The sequence below is a fragment of the Chenopodium quinoa genome, unplaced genomic scaffold, assembly GCF_001683475.1.
Source record: "Chenopodium quinoa cultivar QQ74 unplaced genomic scaffold, ASM168347v1, whole genome shotgun sequence".
In the NCBI taxonomy this organism is placed as follows: Eukaryota; Viridiplantae; Streptophyta; class Magnoliopsida; order Caryophyllales; family Amaranthaceae; genus Chenopodium; species Chenopodium quinoa.
Window position 1 is genome coordinate 12,044,048 of NW_018745024.1, and position 23,207 is coordinate 12,067,254.

The 23,207-nt window shown below is 31.7% G+C and overlaps 2 protein-coding genes and 1 long non-coding RNA gene across 3 annotated transcripts; 1 reads left to right on the forward strand and 2 right to left on the reverse strand.

Annotated features, from left to right (window-relative positions):
• Positions 1–1,130: 1,130 nt before the first annotated feature.
• LOC110708761 (peptide chain release factor PrfB2, chloroplastic-like) lies at positions 1,131–7,394 on the forward strand. Its single transcript, XM_021886978.1, has 7 exons — positions 1,131–1,580; positions 2,033–2,245; positions 3,843–3,944; positions 5,311–5,448; positions 6,006–6,310; positions 6,709–6,862; positions 7,001–7,394. The coding sequence occupies exons 1-7, from the start codon at positions 1,131–1,133 to the stop codon at positions 7,133–7,135; spliced, it is 1,497 nt and encodes a 498-aa protein (XP_021742670.1). The 3' UTR covers positions 7,136–7,394.
• A 1,421-nt stretch (positions 7,395–8,815) lies between these two features.
• On the reverse strand, positions 8,816–10,130 carry LOC110708764. Its single transcript, XR_002508795.1, has 2 exons — positions 9,995–10,130; positions 8,816–9,255 (listed from the first exon to the last, which is right to left on the reverse strand). It is a non-coding gene; the product is annotated as an uncharacterized LOC110708764 (long non-coding RNA).
• Positions 10,131–18,919: 8,789 nt separating this feature from the next.
• LOC110708963 lies at positions 18,920–21,299 on the reverse strand. The gene is made up of 3 exons (XM_021887192.1): positions 21,125–21,299; positions 20,557–20,790; positions 18,920–19,066 (listed from the first exon to the last, which is right to left on the reverse strand). The coding sequence occupies exons 1-3, from the start codon at positions 21,149–21,151 to the stop codon at positions 18,920–18,922; spliced, it is 408 nt and encodes a 135-aa protein (XP_021742884.1). The 5' UTR covers positions 21,152–21,299.
• Between the last annotated feature and the right edge of the window lie 1,908 nt (positions 21,300–23,207).

The following is a 23,207-nucleotide window of genomic DNA, read 5'->3' on the forward strand; positions in this document are numbered from 1 at the left end:
CCAAACCTTTTCAATTCCAAAAGGAATTAGCCTAGATTATGAGTTACACTATTTACTTCCCGCTTTATAAAATCAAGGTCAGAATAGTAAATAGCAGCCTTCGTCAATCTCTTGGTGATGACTTGACAATCAGATTCGATAATGATCTTCAAGCCATGTCTACGGGCAAGCTAGGTAGGTTGCAAAGAGAATATATTGTTGAACTAACGGGGCGTTTGACATGTGGGAATGAGAATTTGGGGAATTATAAGTGGGATTTTGTTGTTGGGAATTCATAAAAGGGAATAAAAGTCCATAGTTTGGTAGTTGCTTGGGATATGTTGATGTTTACTAAGAAATTACATCAATGCCCTTGCTCATATTTTTCCCTTCCTTTTCAACTTTCTCATTAATGGCAATTTGGTCTTTTCATACCCTTCTCAATTCCCTTCCCCTATTATGAGCACCCCCTAGGTAATAAGAATGTGGGAATTCATTGGGATTTTATTTCCCATTCCCTTAAACACAAACAAGGGAATTAGTCATGTTGGTACATATATTCCCATTCCCACCTTCTTAATCCCACTTACCAAACACCCCCTAAGTACAAATTATTCTACATCTTTATAAAATTTAATAAAATCGTATAATTAGACGGATTAAGCTAGTAATTCTATATACAAAATATTAAAAATAAAAAAATAAAAAAAAATCATCTTTAACATGGAGTAAGCCATTATTGAAAACATGTGCATCTCTTGTCAGATTTCAACAATTGGAGTATCAAACATTTTAACTGAGAAGCAAATCAAGCATCAGATTGGATACAGGATATTTAATAGTAAATTCCGTGGTAATCAATTATTGTAATATTTCAAGTTTAGCTTCTAATTTCTATACTTCAAACCAACATGTTAGAAATTCTCTTTGTGAGGAGGATCTCTTAATGTTTTTTCTTCTTACCTTAAAAAAAAAAAAAAAAAAAAAAAAAAAATTGGGGTGTAATTTGGCAAATTCCCTTCAGTAAAACAATAATACGACAGAGGATCGAGCGGAAATGCATACCATATTTGCACTCTCCATAATGGCATAAACCCTTCAATTCCCCATAAACCCTCTTTTTTCTTCTTCTCCAACAGAGGCGAGTGAAAATGATACATTTTCTTGCTCGAAGAAGATCAAATTCACAATCTCGAATCTTCCATCAAACACCCAATCTAAGCTCTTTGCTCTTCTCTTCCAAATCAAACCCCCAAAACACCCACAATTTCCCGCCAAATCACCACAAATCAAGGCAATCAAGCATCCAAGATTCGACATCATGTATTGGGAATTCAATTCATTTTTTAAATTATTCTGGGTATTCACTAAATTTGCTTAAAAATGCGAAATTATCAAATGGGAATAATCAGGGTTTGATTTTTTCAAGTGGGGTTCGATGTTTTAGTTCTCAAGTTGCAGACCCAGCAACTTCTGATGGATTAACTGTGGAAAGAATTGTTGCTAGTCGATGGCCAATACTTGATGAAGATGAAGGTGATTGGAAGAGTCATGCTTCTGCTGTAGCGCAGTCTATTCATCTTATTAAAAAGCGATTGCAGGTAATTTATATGCTCAAAAATTCATGTACATTACATTATTGTATTTATGTGTTTATATGTTACTTTTATTATTCTCCTAGATTTATTTTGGTGGGAGGAAGGTGAGTTGTTTGAATTTGTGATTTTGTAACAAGTTTTGATAAAAATGAGGTGTATAAAAAGCCATAAAGGGCAATTATGTAGACGGGATTCGATCAAAGGTCTTGGGTATTATCTTCCAAGTCTTTACTGACTAAGCTAGTTGACATATGAAGATTAATGAGGAATGATGATAAAAATCCTATGCCGAGTCCTTAACCTCGATGTTACTTTTAATTTGCTAATTTAAAGATTTTTGTTTGAGCTTGTAAATATGAGAAACATATGCAATAGTTGTATACTTGAATTGCACTATCACCTAGGTCATTATAAGTTGTATTATCTAATGTCATATGTGATGTTGATGTTGGTAGTGGAAAAAGTTGCTGGTGCGCTTGGACATGTTATCAGCTGAGCTGGATAAACCGAATCTATGGGATGATCCTGTTCATGCTGGAAAGATTAGTCGTGAGCATGGTTCTCTCATGGGAAAAGTGAACGAGGTAATGGAGTTTGAGCAGGAGTTGATTGAGCACATTGATATGCTGAAGCTTGCTCGAGAAGAGAATGATTCAGAGTTGGAATCGGTGCGCTTCACTTCTTCTAGGCATGTTCTCATATCTTTTAATAAGCAGTCAAGACTGTAGAAAATGTGGTTATATCCAGTGAGCTTAGTTTGCTAATTTGCCAGTTGACTGTACCGTGTCTTGACCTTGTGGATGTATAATATGTTAATCACTTCTATTTTCAATGTTTTGATATTTGAGAATGTTTAGTATGCTTCATACCTCAGTGATTCAATTCAGAATTCATTTATTGTTGAACTTGGGTCACTGCAGGTTTTATTCTCTGTTGTTGGCAAAAGTATATTAAATCACTATGGGCTTTGAGTTTGGATTTTTACATATAGTAATTCATGATCTGAATTGCTGATGCTTGAAAATGTTGTCTTTCAAATTTCAATGCACGACTGCGAGTAAATGAGATACTGAAAATAGTTGCTTTTTGTTTATATGAAGGTCATTCATGATGGAAATGGGGTATTATTAATTATGAATTTATCACTATATATCTGCTGTACATTTTCATAGTAGCTTTGATACCTTCAAGAATCAAGATTATTGGATGATTAGTTTGCATGTTTTAATAAATCTGTGGAACCAAAATTCCCTAAATCATTTTGAGACTAAGGAATTGTTGTTGTGGAACAAAAACTGCACAATTTTTTCATGCTAATTTCTATCAATTTCTGCATTCTGTTGTTGGTGTCAGAGCTAATCAAGAGTTAAGTTCTCGAATGAGTTAATTTCTGCATCTGCTTTTTTAATAGGTTGTTTAGCAGTATTTTGCTTCTGGTAATCCTTTTATGAGATTACCAATGCCCTATGATGTTTACTTAATTAGCTTGTAGATTGCTGTAAACAAATCTTATGCTTTGCAAAGCAGGAACGAATGATTGTTAAAGTTACTGCTAAGTGTTAATTCTAGCTGTTCTCTGTCTGCCTGTAGAACATTCACTATACGTGTAACGGCTTTCATTCTTTATCAGCATAGAATTCCTACTTAATTACCTATGTTTAGAGTGTCATTTCGTTGGAGAGCAGTGCCAATGCTCTTAAATGTCTTTAGTAAACTATAGGTGACAATTTGACATATGAATGGCTCTTGTTGGCTTAGTTAGGTGTCGGTGTGTGTTTTTAAAAAATATTCTTTGTCACAAAAACTCTCCAGTTTCTAGTTAGATTAGCATGACATGTGCTCAAAAAATTCAACCAGCTTGGTTGTTGAGGTCATCTAATATAAATACATAACAGTGTGTAATTGATTGAATCAGAATGCAGCTTGTCTTTTATATGTAATTACCCAGGTAGCCCTTTTCATTTAGCCTGGTCTGCATCTGAGACTTTATTTCAGCTTTTTTCTCTCTTGAACAAAGAAGTTAATTTGACAAGTGGCGAGTTGCTAAATTTACTTTGTGAAAACTTCTAGCTTCCCTATTGGCTGCCATTTAGATAATTTGTATAATGCGTTTAAAGCAGTAGCCAGTAGTTATCTTGTTAGCTCTCTCTAATACCTTTTATTTCATATGGACACAGTTTTAAACTTTTAATAATTTTATATAAGTTTGGTTGCTTGGGATTTTAAATTAGCAATCTCTTTTATTTATTTTGTATTTGCCTGCAGGAAACAATGAATGCTTTACTTAAAATGAGAAGAGATTCAAAGGAAAGAGAACTTGATGCTATGTTATCTGGTGAACATGATTCCGCTTCTTGTTACATTGAGGTTAGTATCTTCTAGATGGCTTCCTGATGTAGACTTTGCATTGTGGGCATTGTCCAAAATAAATTACCTGGCTGCACTTCAGACAGTCATTTTTATCATAATTGATGTCTCAGAAGAGTAAATGTGCCTTTTTGTATGCGATTACTTCTGCATTGTCTAATCCTTTTTTTTTTTTTTTAAATATATATATGTATACGTGATAGCTGTGGCTGCTGTACATTATCTGGAGTTATGGACAGTATACTGGAAAGTCCATCTGTGTTCTGCTTATGAATTTTCATAAGATAAAAATATTTGGCTAGTGGTAAAGGAGGAATTTAAGCTGTTAACGCAAACAGGAATATATGCCTTTTTGAAAATTGCCAATGCTCCACCTTATACTAGTACATCTGTTTCCACCTCTGGCAAAAATGCTCTACCTTAGACTAGTACATCTGATTCAGAGAATCAGGACTTGTCAAATATAAATTTTGGAACTATTTTCTCTGAATGATCCGCAAGTATATTACTTATAATCTCTTGACATTACATCTGTGTATCACTTCCTGTAGTTCTGACTAGAATTGTTCGCTCTATTGAACTCTTGTTTGCCTGACAGTAAAAAGTTAGACTAAAACTTGGGAAGTCTTTCACCCACTCCCCTCTTACTCATTCAGTATTCACATGTGAATTGGGAAACAATATTATATATATATATATATATATATATATATATATATATATATATATATATATATATAATCTTTTGGAGGCTGGGGTCTGCATAATTGTTTTACTTCCTTTTCCAAGTAACGTTCTCTGGGAATCAAATTCCTTTGTAAATATAAAGTGTACTTAGCATCTACGAGACTACGATTAATCCCTGCTCTAGAAGAAGGGTTCTTGCTGTTCTATAGCTTCACAAGCAACAAACATTCTAAATTTTTATTTATAGTTTACCTTGAATGTAATTCCTTTTTTCAATTTACAATTTTAACTTGAAGATAATTCTATTTGAAAGTAGCAGATTGAATCCAGATATTAGACAAGAACCTTACACATTGCTATAAAGAGGCCTAGATTTAGATCCACGTGCAAGACTGACTGTATTATTAGCATATGTGCCTATGTAGTGTAGCAGAGACAGGAGTGCGGTTTCACCTGGAAAAAAACCTCAAATATACTGGAGATATCAGTGTGATTGTAACTATTGCACAATTACAATTCACAAAAGTTTGAAATTGAATCATACTAGTAGTATCTATCTGCTTCTATATATCACTTTCTTCTAACTATATCTTTCTCAATGTATTATGAAATTTTGGCTCACATTTTGCTTATCTCTGAGAAGGAGAATAAAAAGATTGCATATCATTGATTGCTTTAGGTTCAAGCTGGAGCCGGTGGCACAGAGAGCAATGACTGGGCTTTTATGGTCATGGAAATGTACAAATCGTGGGCACAACGATGTGGATATCGTGTTAGTGTTCTGGAGGAAATGGCTGGTGAAATTGCAGGGATCAAGGTTATGCCTTTCATTTATTTTACCTTTACTATCCACTATTCATTGGGCTAAAGTGACGGGCAACCTTGGTTATGATATAGTGATATACTAAATGGAATTACATTGTGTGATTAGGGAATAGAAGGGATCAAGCTTATCCACCTATTGATGTATATGGGCTGCATTTTTATTCGTTCCAGAAATCTTTCTTTGATAGTGATTGCCTTGGTCTCAATAACGCAATTAAATCACAAAAGAGGAGAAGTAGCTCTCTTCATATTATCATTGATGATATTTATAATGTTTGTAGATCTTTGGACTGTGTCTCCTTTAATTCTGTTCGTTGGGAGGGAAATAATGTTGCCCATGAATTAGCTCATATGATCCCTTGGGCTATAGGTCAAGTCTTTGGTTGACGGATTTTCCGGGTTGCATTGTACCTCTATTGAACTTTGATATCTCTATGAATTAATGACTGTAGCCCTGTTTAGGTTTTCTTCAAAAAAAAATATATATAATAATCTTTCATTGATTATATCTGATAATATTTAAATTTTTTTATTTTTCTTGGATTTCAGCGGGCAACAATCAAAGTAGATGGTGAATATGCATATGGATATGCAAAAGCAGAAGTTGGGGTACACAGATTGGTTCGTATTTCTCCATTTGATAGTGCAAAACGCAGACATACGTCATTTGCTGCTGTAGCAGTTATTCCAATCCTCAAAGATGTATCCACACGTGTGGAAATTAAAGAATCAGATCTCCGCATTGATCGATATCGTGCTGGTGGAGCTGGTGGCCAGTCGGTCAACACTACAGACAGTGCTGTGAGGATAACTCATATCCCTACAGGGATTGTCGCTACTTGTCAAAATGAAAGGTTTACATGCTCATCTTTGGTTATAGTTTCATAGACTTTGATGCATAGACAAAGAACTACTTATCTTTTTCCTATTATCATGCCAAGTTAATATCCTTCGTGACATATATACTGTTAAAGTTACCATTAAATTGACGGTCTTACAATAAAATCAATGTGAGCCTGCCTTATACGAAGTACAAGATTTATTGTAAAGGGAGTTGTTGGATGAGACAAACTGATCCTGGAAGAAAATAAAAACGAGGAATTCAAACCAGTAAAGGCAGTATCAATTTTCCTCACCATGTCTTATTATAGAATCCCGTGTCTTTCTATAGCCATCTTCTTCACCTAAAAGTTTCACGGTGCTGTATTTCTCTCGCTGATTTTCATATTGTTTTATTTGTCAACAACACAAGGTCACAGCATCAAAACAAGGCTTCAGCGATGGCAGTTCTCCAATCTCGTGTAGACCAGCTTGAGATAGCTCGCCAAGCTCAAATGAATGCTCAGCATACCGAATCACTTACAGAAATCAGTTGGGGCGCTCAGATAAGATCTTATGTTCTTCATGTAAGGATATTCATATTTCAGCATACCAAAACCGATGAATAAATAAATAACATTCCCTAACCAAAACCTGAGATGCTAAAAGAAACTATCTAATGGATATTGAGCAAAGTTAAATGATTCTTTTACTGTCTTGTGCAGCCTTACCGAATGGTGAAGGATCATCGTACAGATTTTGAGGTCTCAGATCCTGATTCTGTGCTGGAAGGTGACCTTGAAGGTTTCATACTCAGCTATCTGTCTGCGTCTTTAGATAAAGCTGGAGATAATTTGTGACATTAAAAACTGATATAACTCGAAAGTTTAGACTTCCTCTCAAAGGATGATCATTTATGGAAATATGGGAGCACAATTTCCAGTAGTGTTACCGTTGTATGTGCTTACCTGTTTTACCAACGAACCTAAGAAATAAATGTACTCTTTTACATGATAGATTCCTATTATAGTGAATCCTGCTGTAGTTTTATTTAATCTGCTCAAATTATTCATTGACAAATGAAATTTGCACCAAGAATTCTTGGTGTTGGACAAAATTTATTTCTGTAATGATACAAGTAGTTGATTTGTAAAGGTTTATTGAAATCCAGTTTATGAAGAAAATCTGATGTTACTATGCTATAAATACTAGTAATAAAAATGCCTATATTCTTACTACCAACAAAAAAACAAAACATATCCTTATCTAGGGCATTCATCATACAATCTGTTATGGGTTAATTGTTATCCCAATTAACAAAATTTTGGTACCTAGGTTGAGAATAATAACCATTTGTATATTCAACCTGATTTAACAGGTACCCATTTCGTCGTGAACATCCAACACCACAGGATGAAGCCTTATCCACAGAACTCAAAGTTAGGTCACATTGCATCATTTTGATTGATGTCATAACGAATCTCCGCAAAACTAGAAGGTGGTGGGTGAGGATCATTCGGCACATAGTGATTGCATATTGCATCATTTAGATTGATGTCATAACGATTCTCCGCAAAACTTGAAGGTGGTGGTTGAGGACTAAGTCAAGGATCATTCGGGACATAGTGATTGCACATTGCATCATTTTGATTGATGTTATAACTAAAGTTGTAATTCAACTTTGATTAATTACTCTATAATAAATACATATTGTCATTAGACTTATATTCATAGGTAGAGATGGACAGCGTGCCGCGTCGGGCCGTACCTGGTGGTGGCTACAAATCAAAATATATATACGGGGTGGTTCCGCTGAAAACAGGGCTTATGCTGAAAACAAGGCTTATGCCGAAAACAACAAATCTCAACCATTCATTAGTAGCATAAAAGATCAGACGGCTTAAAAGCTCTAAGACCTTTCCAACCTTACATATAACCAATTCAACCTTTTAAAGGGTACTACATACTAAAATAAGGTAACTTTATCTAAATTGACGATATTGAAATAGAGTCACTATATATAAAAATAACGTAACTATATTAATTTTGACGATATTTACACAAAGGTCATTATATACAAAAATAAGGTAACTATATCAAATTTGACAACATTAATATAAAGGTCACTATATAAAAAAATAAGGTAACTATATCAAATTTGAGTTTTTAAATTCATTTACATAAATGTCATTATGTACAGAAATAAGGTATCTATATCGACATTGAGTTTTTGACTCCATTTACATAAAGGTCACTATGTACAAAAATAAGGTAATTATATCGACTTTGAGTTTTGGCTCCATTTACATAAAGGTCACTATGTATAGAAATAAGAAAACTATATCGACTTCGAGGTTATGACTCCATTTACATAAAAATCACTATGTATAGAAATAAGGTAACTATATCGACTTTGAGTTTTTAACTCCATTTACATAAAGGTCACGATATACAAAAATAAAGGTTACTACATAAAAATAAGGTAACTACATCAATATTACAATATTTACAATATAACAAAAGAAGTAAAAATGAATGCATGTCACTAGTATTATATTTAAATATACTATATAACAATGTTATTAATAAAAACATAACTTCATATGTTTTTAAAGACTATTTTTACATTACATATGTACATCACCATCTATATCACCATCTATGATTGCAGACTCTTGCCTATGAATTACAATGTTCTTATCCTTGTTTGTCTTCACTTTTTTCACTTTACGGCCTTCATTTTCATCCAATTTTCTCTTCATAGCTGACAAAACAATAGCATGTGAAGAAGAAGCCTCATTCCCCTTATTTCCTTCCATGATAGCAGACAAAGCTATAGCAGGTTGAGCATCCTTTGCATTCCCATCCATTGTTTCATTTGTATTCTCAACAATAGAAGGTTTCTTTTTCTTAGTGATACTTTTCGTTTTCAATCCTTTTACAAAACCATTCTATAGTATTGACAAATGCCAATATACTACTGCTCCCCAAGAATTATTAGTATGAAACATTAGAAAAAAGAAACTAAAAAGCTCAAGCCATCAAATTGGATGACTGATGCAACTATGTAAGGAAAAACAGCTTAATTTCTTTGACAAACTATTGAATAAATTTTAAAAAGCACAATTTTCTTTGAAAATTTTAACTGTACCTAGAAATTCTATTAGATAACCCATAAGCTCACGCCAACAACGCATTCGTTCACAACCCGGAAACACAAGCAACATAATTCCAGATAACATTAGTCCTCCTATAATTAATCCCAATATTTATACATATCCATAGAAATTATTAGTTTCCGGCCTAAACCAGACAAAAATTACATACAATCAAGAACAAAATCTTATAAATTCAACTAATTAAATCAAAAATCATTTTACCAAAGGTGAAACACAACAATTAGAGCAGAGTTTCGAGCAAAAAATTACACTTAAAAACCCAATTAACTAAAATAAAGCAGGATTAAACAAAATTCGTTCAAAACTACTCCTACCAAACTCAAAAATTCAAATCAAATTGAAAGAATCAATAAAAAAAACTTGCAAAATTACAAAATTAAACAAAAATCATAAACAAAAATACAATGGACATATTAAATTTCCAACTGAATATACAAAAAAATGCAAATGAAATTCAGGTAAACAAAATGACAGAAACCTTAGTAGAACCTAAGTACCTCAAATCAAGCAAAAATAGCAAAATTAACACAAATAACTTACTTGATAATAGATTGTAGAGCTGAGAAATCGCTGAAAATCAAAGTAATTGAAGCCAGATTTGAAAAAGTAGCATGGTAGAAGAATTGGAAAAGTAAGAGAGAGAAAGTTGGAGAGAGAAAGTTGAGGAAATCAGAAAAGAAAGAAGTCCACACTATATATATATATATATATATATATATATATATATATATATATATATATATATATATATATATATATATATTTATTTATTTATTTATTTATTTATTTATTCATTATTGTTCTTTTTGTTATTCTTATTTTTATTATTATAGTTCTTCATTATTGTTTATGTTACTAGATATAAGCCCCATGCACGGTTCTAGTAAACATTTTTATTAATTTAAGATTTTTTATATGAAGATTAGTCATTAGATAATTGGATAAAATTCCTAATATCATAAGATTATTTTTTTTTTATATAATTTTTACATTAAAGTTATCTTTTGTAGGTTTATTTATCTTATGTGGCGCTTGAATTTAAAATTCCAAACCTTATTCTTTAATTTTTCTTAGGTGACAATTTAATTTTTTAATAAAAAATAAATGACAAATCATTTTATTTATTGGTTAAAATAAGTGCTTTGCAAATGCGTTTTTTTATATAATGGTTCTCTTTCAAAATGTTAGTCTCATCTAGGATATTTTAACTATTAAAAAAATTAGGGGAATCTTCTAATTAAATTTCTCTCTATGTATAAGGAAAAATATAGTGATATGAGATTTAGTTTTATTCGTTTCAATGAGTACATTATTAATATCTAATTTTTATAATATTTGATATGGAGAGATTAAAGATATTTACGATGAAAAATTTACATCCATATATGTAAAAAAGATATTTATTAGTTTTTAAAATAATTTAGAGTTTAATTGTTCATTATTCGTTATTTTTACCTAGATGACAAAATTCTTAAATCTTATTCGTCACTTTTTCTTAGGTGGCGAGTGAATTTTTTAATTCTAAAATAAATTATTAATCTAAAATTTCATTGGTCAAAATAATACCTTTTCTTATGTGGCGTACCGAATGCTCCCGAAATTTTAAGGTATAGTTGCTTGTACCTAGCAAGGTACAGGAGCAAAAAATGCGAAAAGAACATGTAGCAGTTTTTTAAAGAACATAAAGCTGTTTTGTAAAGAACATATAACTATTTTGTAAAGAACATCCAATTTTATGTTTTTTTATACATCTAAAGAACATCCCTAATATTTATAAAGAACATGAAAATATTATGTAATGAACATGATTTATGTATATTCACCATAATTTTTTTTTTAAAAAAATCAAAGAACATTTCACAATAAGTAATTAACATTATATTACAAATAAAAGTACATTACACTGACAATTAAAGAACATAAACATATGTTCTTCTCACTCTTTTTTAATATAAATATGTTCTTTTTACTTTAGATATGTGTTCATTACTTTTTAATAGTATGTTCTTTTCATTACAACACTATGTTCTTTACATGTGTGTAATATGTTCTTTTCGCGAATCGGTTGTACGATGCAAGGTACCAACGCCTGTAGGAACCACACATTGCACGAAAAATGCCTTCTTTATTTATATATATTAGATTTTTATGGTTGTGTCGGGCCGTGCTTGGCGTGTCGTGCTGACGGGCCAAACTATCGTGCCGCGCTCGTACCGGATTTTCAAAATCGTGTTCACGGCACGGCACGACCCACGGTCCACTCCTCGGTTACCATGTCGTGCCGTGCCGTGCTGGGCCAATCTCGTGCCACCCCATGTCCGCCTGTATTCACAAGTTTTTTCTCTCCATTAAGCTTGATAATCTACATCTTTTTTAACCTGTGATTTTCATGAAAAATAGTTAAAGAAAGTTGTCATTAATAAAGTTTTAAAAAGAACCTGTATACCAACCGGGTGTAAATTATTCGAAACACCGCCATTGTCATGGTATATTTGATCACCGTTGCCGGAATTATTGTTAGGAAGATTATAATCACCATTATTGTAATCCATTCTTCTTCTACTATTTTTTTTTGTTCTCCAATTATTGAGTCTACCAGTGAACCCGTATACTTGTGGTAATTTAAATTTGTAAAAAGTGTTAGACATATATATATAGGGGAGTACATGTATGAGTTGACGTACAAGGAGAGTTTTAATGTTATTTGGACATTAATTAGGGTGAAGGTAGACTTTTAATTATTCTTGACTTCCTCTAAATTTATTTCCATATATATATTTTAAACTTTTTTAACCAAATTATTTTCTTCATTTTCTTAGTTGACACGGTTTGCCTTTTACCCAATTCACTCACTATACTTTGACTTGCTTTTATGATTTATAGATACGATAAAATTTAATTATTTGAGACCTTGTTATATTTTATTAATATTCACTTTTTATAATTTTACACTCTATTAATAATTGGAGTCACGAAAAAAAAAAAATTTGAAGTTATTAAGCGTTAAAAACATACGACATTGTTTCAAAAAAAAAAAAAAAAAAAAAAAAAAAAACGTTGATAAGCGTGTTAGAAAGGTGTCAACTAAAAAAATCAAAGAAAGTACATCTTTTTATAGTAAACTAGTGTGTAGCCCGGGCGTTGCACCGGTTGCTACTTTAATTAGACCTTGTGATTATCAGTTATATGCATTTATTTTCATGTTTATAACATAGTTTATGATTGGCTTAGATGGTTAAGTAACTATCTTTCTTATAAAAGGTTGGGTGTTTGAATCCCTTATCATCATCTTTGAGTGTTGTGTTTGAGTTTATTGGTGAGAAATTTACAATTTTAACAGAGTGTATTTGAGTTGAAATTACTTGTATCATGAACATGTTTGTGAAGTACGAATTTATTATCTAGATTAAGTTCAACAAGGGATTTCGTAATCATTATAGGTAGTAATGGCTTTGACTGAGACGTCATTGTAAGTGATGGAAGTTGCATATTTATGCCCTGCAAGCATAGTTGGCTACTTGCCGATTTGTGTTACTCTGGATAAGATGTGAGTTAGAAGTTTTTTAACTGTATCGGTTATTTAACACATTGATGAAGAATTTTGTTTGTTGTGTTTGAGTTTACTGGTGAGGAATTACAATCGTGAAGAAGGCGATGCATGTGTTGAATTGTAAAGGAATTTCAGGAGGATAGAAGTGGAGAATGAAGCTTTTGACTTTTGAAAGGAATGAAATTTGATAATTAGTTTGTTTAATTGTTTTTTCCTGACTTTGGGGAAAATGACCCATTCCTCTCTGATGGTCGAATTGCACACTCAGAGAAAGGAGAGCCTCGTTACTCACTTTGTGGTCATTGTGACTTTGTGAGCTCCAAAGTTGTTGTACATGCCTTTACTTGGTAACACCTAAAGACAACATTCAATGCAATTATATTTTTGTTTGTTATATGCATGCTTTTGATGTGGGTGATTGTTGTGAAATTGACGGTGTCTCGTTTAAATCTTTCTTGGTATAGGGAGATTGGTGGGATGATTTGGAGATGGATTGGAAGACTATTGTAGTGTGTGCTCATAAATCCATAATGTACCTTACTTAAATAACTGATGGGGAAGAAAGGAAGCTGGTTTTTCAGAAATTAAGAGTACCTTTGGCCTCTTTGCACATAGCTCTAAGGAGAAAATAACTGATGTAAGTACATCTTTCAGATTTCGTTATACATTGTATTTTTCAAACACAAAACTTTAGAGTTTAGACAAGTACATTGCATTTTTATTTTGGAAAAAGGATTACAATTAGTGTTCTTCCAATGTGAGTAATTGCACTATTGATTGTAATTACTTAACAAATGAAATATTTAGCGAGCAATTTTGTTGCTACCCTTGTGATATGAAATCTAAGGAACAAGGTAACAAGATCTATTTTCCTTACGAAATGAGGGTTTTAAAATCTGAAAAATGTTGAGAAGGATCCTTCGATTGAGGTGAGAGTATCACTATAGGAAAAGGCTTAGAAAGAAAAGAGTGCTTGTTTTATGAGAAGAAATGCAAAATAGAGAGAAGTAGCAAGGTTAACCCTAGGAATGGCTTAAAAAATGACTAAAAGATTCTTATTCTTGTAAGTACAAAGTGCAACATTTCATCTATATATGAGCATGCCACTGATGTGCTATGGTATATATGGGCTATGTCTCAAATGCCCAATTAAATAGACATTATTTGTATTATTTTTAGGAGACATTATTTGTACTTTGGAGGTTTATTTTTTATTCTTACCATTTCGATCTTTAATTTTATGGCTTTTAGGATCTACTATATATAGTTATCGACTGAAATTGAACATTGGAATTTGGTCATTTGCTATAAATGACATTAAGAAAACAAGATGTGTAAAATAGGATTTATTGATTTTGATAACATTTTTGTCGTAAATGACTTATTATATTTTGAATTGTAAACATTACTTGTATCCAAGATTAATAGTTTGGGCGGGCTTGGGTACACACTACAAACGCCGCCAAGTATGCACGTATGTAGAATTATAGAATACACAATACAGTATTTGTCATTAACAAAGAATCCCATGCAAACGTGAAATATACTTTTGCATACCGTTGAATAAATAATGAGGTTGATTTCACAAAATCACAAGTAAATATACTTGTTTATGCATCTCAGAAGATGATCATTAACAATTTATATATAAATTATGATGATTATAACTTTGAATGGAAATCCCAAAAATAATTTGTTTATCTTATTGAATAAATTAAAGAGTACAGATCAATAAAGAGAATATTTGTAAGGTTCATCTTAAAAACTTTCATTAAAATTTGGATTTTTTTTTACTTTTACCACTAAAAAATTATTTTTTACCACCAAATAAAAAATAAAAAAATTAAGTAATATAAGTGAGTTTTTTCATTATTGTTTTTACTTCCACAAGCCCTATAAAAAAACAACAATTTTTTTTAAAAATGCAAATACTACCTCTATTTCATATTTTTTAAAAATTTGGAATCTAATATATATATATTTGACATATATATAGAGGGGAGTTTTTTTCCCGAGTTTTTAGAGAGCCACGTAGGATTTATTTTTTTCAGTGCGGCATGTAGGATAATAAATTTTAGTAGTAACCACTTAAATACGAGATTATTAATTTTTTTTAATTAAATAATTTAAATAACATGTAAGCAAAATTGGCGAATGAGATTTTCCAGTTTAATTAATTAAATATAAAATATTATCTTTTGATATCAGTAATTTTATCTAAATATATAACAAATTTTAGCATAAATATATATATATATATATATATATATATATATATATATATATATATATATATATATAAATTATTTCAAAAAATTCAAACAAACCGTGCATCGCACGGGCTCGTATTTTATATATCTCATAAAAAATATCCAAAGTTGTATAAAATATAGAACGGGTGTATTTAATCAATGCATTCATATTTCAATCAAAAGAAAAATTAAAAACGACTATATCAACCTGTTAATTTGGTAAGGTTCCAACCCCATATCTGATTGAGGTGAGAATGAGCATTATCAAATATTAAAACTCCGAATCTAAGAGCTTTATGAAGTAAGCAAATTTAGTTATGAGAGGATTATAAAATTCAAACAGTACCGGAACACGTTAAATTTTATGGTTTTTAGGATTTAGCATAAATAGTTATAGACTGAAATTGAACATTAGAATTTGGTCATTTGCTATATTGCCCTTATTCCTAAGTAAAATGGCATTAAAAAGAAGACGCATAGGATAGGATTTATTGCTTTTGAAAACATTTTTGTCTGCAAATGACTTATATTGTGAAATGTAAACAATTGCTTATATATTCTAAATTATAGAATGGTTGGACTTATTAATATACTTCGTATACTAGATTGTAGAGTGATTGGACTTGTTAATATATAGGTTATTTGACATATTCACCATGGCTTAAATTGAAGTATTACGTCAAATAAGGCTTCAATATGATCTATCAGTGATTTTGCTTCAGTTTTTTTTCCCTTCCTTTGCTTTTGCAGTGAGGGATTCATTAATAAAATATTAGTTTCTCATTTTCTTTTAGCAAACAAGTTAGTCATTCCCTATTATTAATTATAGAAAATACTAACCAATTGCCATTCAAATGTGTAAGGGTAAGAGCGCTAGCGAAAACGTGTTTGGTCGAGAAATTGACAAAGTATAAACGGCAAGAAAAAGCTATTAAGAAAATAACCCACAACGAGCACTTTAAAAATAAATCAACTATATTAAATCAGAGTACAAATACCCTAATTTATTAGGGTGAGAAATATTACAATATAACTCTCACAAATAGGGAACTCTCTACAGTGTATTAAAAAGGAATAGTGGAATTATACAAGGAGAAAATATGTACCAGTATAAGGAAGTTAGTTTAGTAAGAAGGATTTTATGTAGTATGGCAATATATATGGAATGATCAAGTTTTTGTGGATAAACCAAAAATGAACCAAACTTCATTTTGATATTATCTTCTGGATCTCATAGAATATTTTATAGATATCTTGTTTACTACTCTATGACACTCTATATAAAGATGGTCGTTTCTAGGGTTTAAAGAGGCTCGGATGGAATAAGTCACAAAGACCCCATCTCCTCCCTACTATCAAACATGGTAGGTACATAGTATGGATTAAGCCGACAAAGCCCCGTATTATAAACAAATATCAAAGCCCTAACTCTTTGGAGAGAGGAATAAAGAGATAAATAAAAATAATCGTTTCCTATATTTTTATGGTTTACAATGATATTTTAGGAAGAATTCTAGATTTTGCTTGAATAATGCTACAAGTTAACTATCTCTTTGAAAATCAAGAGTATTGTTTTAAGTGTGTGCACTGACATATTCCTTAGAAGCATGAAGAATGCTTTTGGGCTTCTCAAAGATTTGGGCCACTTAATACCTAACAAAATGAATCCAATTTACATGCGTACAATAGACAACTATACAAATTGAAAAATCTTATGTACAAAATTGGGAATGCGCTCGCTGCCTCGCTCCCATTGCTAGTTATACAAAAATTATAAAGAAACATTATTAAATTTGATAAGTTTTTGCTTTAAAAATTAGTATGAGGAGAAGCATTAACACTAGATATGATCTTTGATCACGAGGTCACATTGAGGGCCTCACCCACACAATGCAAGTGGAGCCTATTGCTCCAGGTCTATGAACCTTTGACTCTGACCACTTGTTATTGTCCGTTTTAAGCTAGACCTGATCATGATTGGCCCGACCCAATTCCACCTAATTTTGAGCAGGCCTTGGGCAAGCATGCTACACATTTTTAGTTTTTTACTACCTGACTCAAAATGGCCCAAAAATCTGCTAGGCCCGGTCAAAAGTTATGAGTTTGGGCAAGTTTTTTTTTTGGCTCGAACCTTCAAACCTCGCCTGGCTTAACTTGATGGATTGATTTTAAGGCTTAAGCCTGACCCGACCAATAATCACCTCTACTTTAAGCCTAACCCGTATGAATTTGTTTTTAGGCATTAAAAGACTCTTTGTCATTAACCTATGGATCATTTTAGATTCTTTCGAAAATTGTCTTGTTCTGTAGCTAGCAAAGCTAGGGAATGCAATCACAACATCGATTATTAATCCGTGATCCTACAATAAAAAAAGAAAAATGATATACATAACCCTAAGGGCTATGTATATATAAGGAGTTACAAGAGGAAAGTATTAATGAAAATATATTCATTAATTACATTGACTTGCGTGTGATTTTGTCATGTATTTCTAAAATAACACCAAACTAAGGGCTGCATATGGCATTACCCAGAAAAAAATACATAATTTCTCACACTTCTTACTCGAATAGTTCAAAGATTTCCTTAGCTACAAACCTGATCTACCATAGCATATGCATGTAATTTAATGCATTGCATTATTGTTATATAAGTGTCCAAAAAAGAAAAAGGAGCAAGTAATCTAATACGGCCACAAAAGAAAAGTGGAGCAAGTAATAAAATTCGGAGAGAGCATTAATCATCTGAAGCCATTGATGTCCTCTTGATTGTAATTATAATAATCATAATGTTGATGACTTTGATATTCATGGCTTATTGATTGATGCTGATCTGCAATGCTATCCTCATAGTCGTAACTTGAATGATGAGACGAATCTCCCATGTACTGAAGACAACTCTCCACTGCATCCATTTATTGTAGACAGTCATATGGTAGCAGATAACCTAATGGATTTAATCCTACATCATTTGTCACAGGAATATCATTTGTACATGGATATGCTAACCCGGCTTGCTGAAAACATGCACTACTCTCTTGGCTCATAGATGATGAAATTGCGAATTGATGAAGATCGTTGTTGCTGGGTGAAAGATCTTGATGAGTTGGATAATTTGCACTTGTGGTATGGCTCGAAAAATCCATAACTAAATCAATTCAAGAAAGAAAATAATTAGAAGGCGATGATTTACTTTAGGTAAGATTGTTTTTTTTTTTTTTTGGTGTTTAGAGAGCCACAAGGGCAGGTGATGAGAATTAATCCCAAGATCTTCTGTGACCGGGAGGAAAGCTCTAACCACTTGAGCTATCCCTCACTGGTAAGATTGTGAACGTACTAAAACAAAAGCAAGAACGTAACAAACTTATTAAGATGTGTGAAATACGAACCTGTGGGATGATTTACAGGAATTTGTGGAGGAATTCCGGCAGGGAGATTATTGTAGCAAAACTGGTTCGAGAAGTGAATTTCGTTGAAGTATATACTAGCTTGATATGGGAAAGGTTGTTGGCTTATATGATACAACTTAGAGTCAGCTTGTATAATTTTGAAGTAATGCTTTTCCAAGATTCCAGGGGCAAATACAAGTTTATGTTTCCTACAAGAGGTGAAAATAATTAATTTGATAGATAGAAGAACGTGTTGACTTGAACTAATATGTAATCAGTGAGATGATAAATTAATTTGAGGTATGTATATATACCTTATCAAAGAAGCTTGTTTATCTGTGAAATCTTCAGATTGTTCCCAATTCGTATGCTTCCTAGGTTGTGGCTTGATTTCGCGGAAGAACAAGGGAGGATTTTCCAACTGCAATAGAGGGAGGAAACCGTAAAAGGTTAAACAATAAACTATGGTCCATCCAGAATAAATTGTCACAGTGCTAGATCAAACACTTTCAATTCCCCTGTTCCATATCATAAACCAAAACCAACTTGTCATTTATGCCTCTCTTTTTTTTTTTGTAACTCTTTGTCTACAGGTATAGGGCGCTCATGCGGAGACCATAATGATTATTGGGTGGATGAAATGACCATGGATGATATCCAATGTCCCTCTCCAAATATGGGGGGAAACCTTGGTCATCCTATATACCCTTAAATGGTGCAAAGGAAAAGGAATCACTCAAAGAATCATCATTTCTGATTGTGAATGAGCAATTAAGGGAATAAGTACGAGGAACAAAGTGTGGGATGAACTAACAAAGTGTTTAAAGAGCCACAAGGCCGGGATGAAAATCAATTCTAGGATCTTCTGGAATCAAGAAGGAAACACTCTAACCACTTGAGCTATCCCCTCACTCTCAACAAATGCATATGATGAATGCAGGGAATTCCTCCAAGAGCTAGACAGTGATGTGTTTCCTAAAACAAGAAAGTAGACTTCTTGAAAAGAAAGAAGGTGGAGCAGTACTTTCTTGCGTGAGTATGGTCTTATGGATTGATGATGGAAGACTTTGATGATATTTTCCTTACTTGAGAATGTAAATGATGGTCTTTAATTGTAACTTTGGTGGTTGTATGTTTATTTGTAAGTATCACAAAGATATGAAGAGTAATAATCTTTCTCAAATTAATATGAAATATTTGTATTCATTTAATATTTGTTTTCTCAGTTTAATTGCTTTTCTCGACCAAACAATAAGTCAAAATTTATTAATCTCTAATGAATAATTGAATACTGACATCAACTATAAATGGTAAACTTTCATAATTTTTTTGAAAAGAATGGTCTAGGTTACTTGGTAAGGGTTACTCGGTCAGGTGTTACCTGGTCGGTTAGGGATTATTCGGTTGGTTAGGGGTTTTATTCAGTTAGGGATTACTCGGTCAACTATAAATAAGCTAATATATATATACCTTTACTTAAGTGAAGCTTTATTAGAGGGATTTTTGCTCCTATTTTTTTATTTTATTTTTATTTTTGTGCAAAATCGTTAATTTATCTATAAAATTCATTATATATTTATTTATGGAAGACTATTCACCTATTTATGTATAGAGCCTTCTATATTTCAATTATTACGCCGTATTAATTTAAAAATCGAGCATAGATTTGACACTATCTAGTTAAATTTAAACATAAATCCTAGCTTAAGTATAGCTCTACCCTAATAAATCTCTTTAAAATAACTCATGAGTCATGACATCTAACAAAAATATATCCCAAAATTAATTACCAAAAGTAAAAAATTATCCCAAGCCTAAAACAAGAAAACCTTCTCAAGTGAGAAGTAAAAAATTGTAGGCAAACTAATGACTATATATTATGTCGAAGCAAAAAGAAAAAAAATTATTTACAATTGTTGAGTGATTGAAAACATTCAAGAGTGTCTGGTAGATGAGTTGAAAACTAACCATGACATCAAGAACTGCTTGACCTCCATCAACATCAAACGTAGCGTTAATGGCTGCAATGTTAGACCATTGAAACTCAATCTTGCTCTTCAAGTTGCCATTTAAAACTTCCCAAACTAATTGCCTTTTTTTGAAGTAGCACTTGGCTATTAATTCTCCTTCATGCCTTGAGACTCTCTGTAGATCACATAGTTTAATGTTATCACCTTATTGAGTATGCAATTTGTAGTATAATGGGCTGGTACAAGCATAGCACAAGTCATTGTATGTGATGCAAGTATTGGGAAAGCAATTCGCTATCTGATATTCAAAACACTTCATCAATAAGATGCATTTACCATAAATAATAATACTACCTCCGTTTTTATTTAGTTGACACGTTTTAACTTTAGCACTATAAGTGCATTGGCAAACGTGACTAAGAAACATGTCAACTAAAAAGAAACGGAGAAAGTATTTGGTTCAAGAAGTGCAAAACAATAATAATGTGAACCACATATAAGGAAATTACCATCCAAGTGCCAATATGGAGAGACATAGCAGGAAAATTAGCAGCCTTGAGCTTTTCCGAAGAATCAGGTAAATTATTATCTCTTGGAAGAGCATTACTTAGCAAATTCACCAATGATGGTGTCTTGGTCAGTTTCAACCCAAGTTTAGTTTCACGTTTAGCACCCTCTTCGCCAAGTTTCTACATACCAACAGCAACAAAATTCAGTGATAATAAATTTTGTTAGCACTACTATGGAACAAGGTACATCCATGGATTAGCTGACGACGTGTGTATGACTATTTGTACGAGTATATGACACACTACACACAGCCGCCAAGGGTACGCGTAAGCAGAATTATTATAGAATACATTTTTTGGCAATAACAAAGAATCCCATGCAGACGTGATCTTGAAAATCAAAATTGTATCAAAAGGTGATCAGATAATTAACAATTTATATACCTATAAATTGTGATCAAAACTTCGAATGTAATCCAAAAAAAAATCTGTTTATCTTATCGAAAATAGAAGGTGGTAATTTTCAAAAAAAAAAAATACAAGGTGGTAATTGCTAAAATGGACATAATAGAAGGTGGTAATTGTCAAAATTTCCATAAATAAATAAATAAAACTTTTATCAATGACCTCTTCTTAATAGCATAATATAATTGTGTTTTTCATTTTTTTTTAAATCTGCAAGCCCTACAAAAAAAACAACAAACAAAAATAAGATCTTTGTTAAAAATATAAGAAACAAAAATAACATCTTTGTTAAAAGAAAGAATAAAAAATAAAATTTTTTGCTCACAAATGCAAAAAAAAAAATCAATGCATTCGCATATAAAATCCAATATACTCCAGAATTATATTTTGAGATGGAGGGAGTATGGTCATAAGATAAAAAAAAAAACGCCAATACCCCAACACATCAGATCTGAGAATTACAAAATATTCAAACCACGAATCGGGGTTGAGAGGTTTTTATGAGGTATAAAACAGTACCGGAACATCGACAGAGGAATGGAGTTGAGAGTTGTCAGCAAAAAACTGTCCATCACCATTATTGTTGACAGTAACGTCATTGTTTTCGTTGCTGTGATAATAAGATCCTTGATTAGAAGAAGAAGAGTTATACCAATCATAATCAGCATAATTATAATTATAATTCATGATAAAAATATAGTGGAATTGAGAGTAAATATGGAATGGATTAGTGAATAAGTTTAAGGGTTTTAGCAGGAGGTCGAGAAATAGGGTCGTGAATCTAGGAGAAAACAAACTCGAGAATATAGGAGAAGACTAGAAGAGAGAGAAATGCATGATTTCTAAATAGCCAATGATTATTATTATGTAAATGCGAGGTTAGTTACGACTCTTCTTTGACTACGGTTGCTTCTTTTATAATCACTTCAGCGCCGCACGTTTTTTCTAATTATTTTTATTTGTTTTTCTTCAACAAATATTATACAAGCAATTAGGTTATAATGGAGGTAAAACAAAGGAAGGAGGTGAGGCAAATTTTGAGAGCACTCAACGTAAGTGCCACATAAGCAAATTAATATATTTAAGTAACAACCAATGAATGGAGATGGAATGTAAAATTGATTTTAAATAATGATTTATCTTAACATTCACGAATGAGAATTGAGAATGAATGTTTGGTTTATTATTATATAATTAATAATTAAATAATGTGTTACATACTGATCAAGTAATACCAACTGGTTGAATAATAAAACCCTAATAACCTCTTAATATTTTATTAATAAAACAAAATTATAATTTTTTTTTATAATTATATATAACAAATTAAAAATCTCAAAAAAAAAAAAAATCTCAATTCTCATTTGTTGATTTTTTAATTATGAAATTAATTATGAACCTTTTGTTTATCATATTATAGATTTTTTTAATGATTTTTATTTTTATTTTTATGTGACACTATTTTATTTTTGGAAAATTCTCACTGGTAATCACGAACTTCTATTTTTTCTCAGTGGTAAACTGTTAAACTTTTGTTTATCAATGGTAATCACGAAATAGTAATAATAAGTCAATGGTAAGATTAATGATAATGAAATATCAATAAACAACTAACCAG

Coding starts and splice junctions, on each gene's coding strand:
- LOC110708761 (XM_021886978.1), top strand. CDS start 1,131: ATGATACATTTTCTTGCTCGAAGAAGATCAAATTCACAATCTCGAATC. Junction 1,581..2,032: donor TTATTAAAAAGCGATTGCAG/GTAATTTATATG, acceptor TGATGTTGGTAG/TGGAAAAAGTTGCTGGTGCG. Junction 2,246..3,842: donor ATGATTCAGAGTTGGAATCG/GTGCGCTTCACT, acceptor ATTTGCCTGCAG/GAAACAATGAATGCTTTACT.
- LOC110708963 (XM_021887192.1), bottom strand. CDS start 21,151: ATGTCTCTCCATATTGGCACTTGGATG. Junction 20,791..21,124: donor TCCATATTGGCACTTGGATG/GTAATTTCCTTA, acceptor TGTGATCTACAG/AGAGTCTCAAGGCATGAAGG. Junction 19,067..20,556: donor TTTTCAATCACTCAACAATT/GTAAATAATTTT, acceptor CCTCTATTGCAG/TTGGAAAATCCTCCCTTGTT.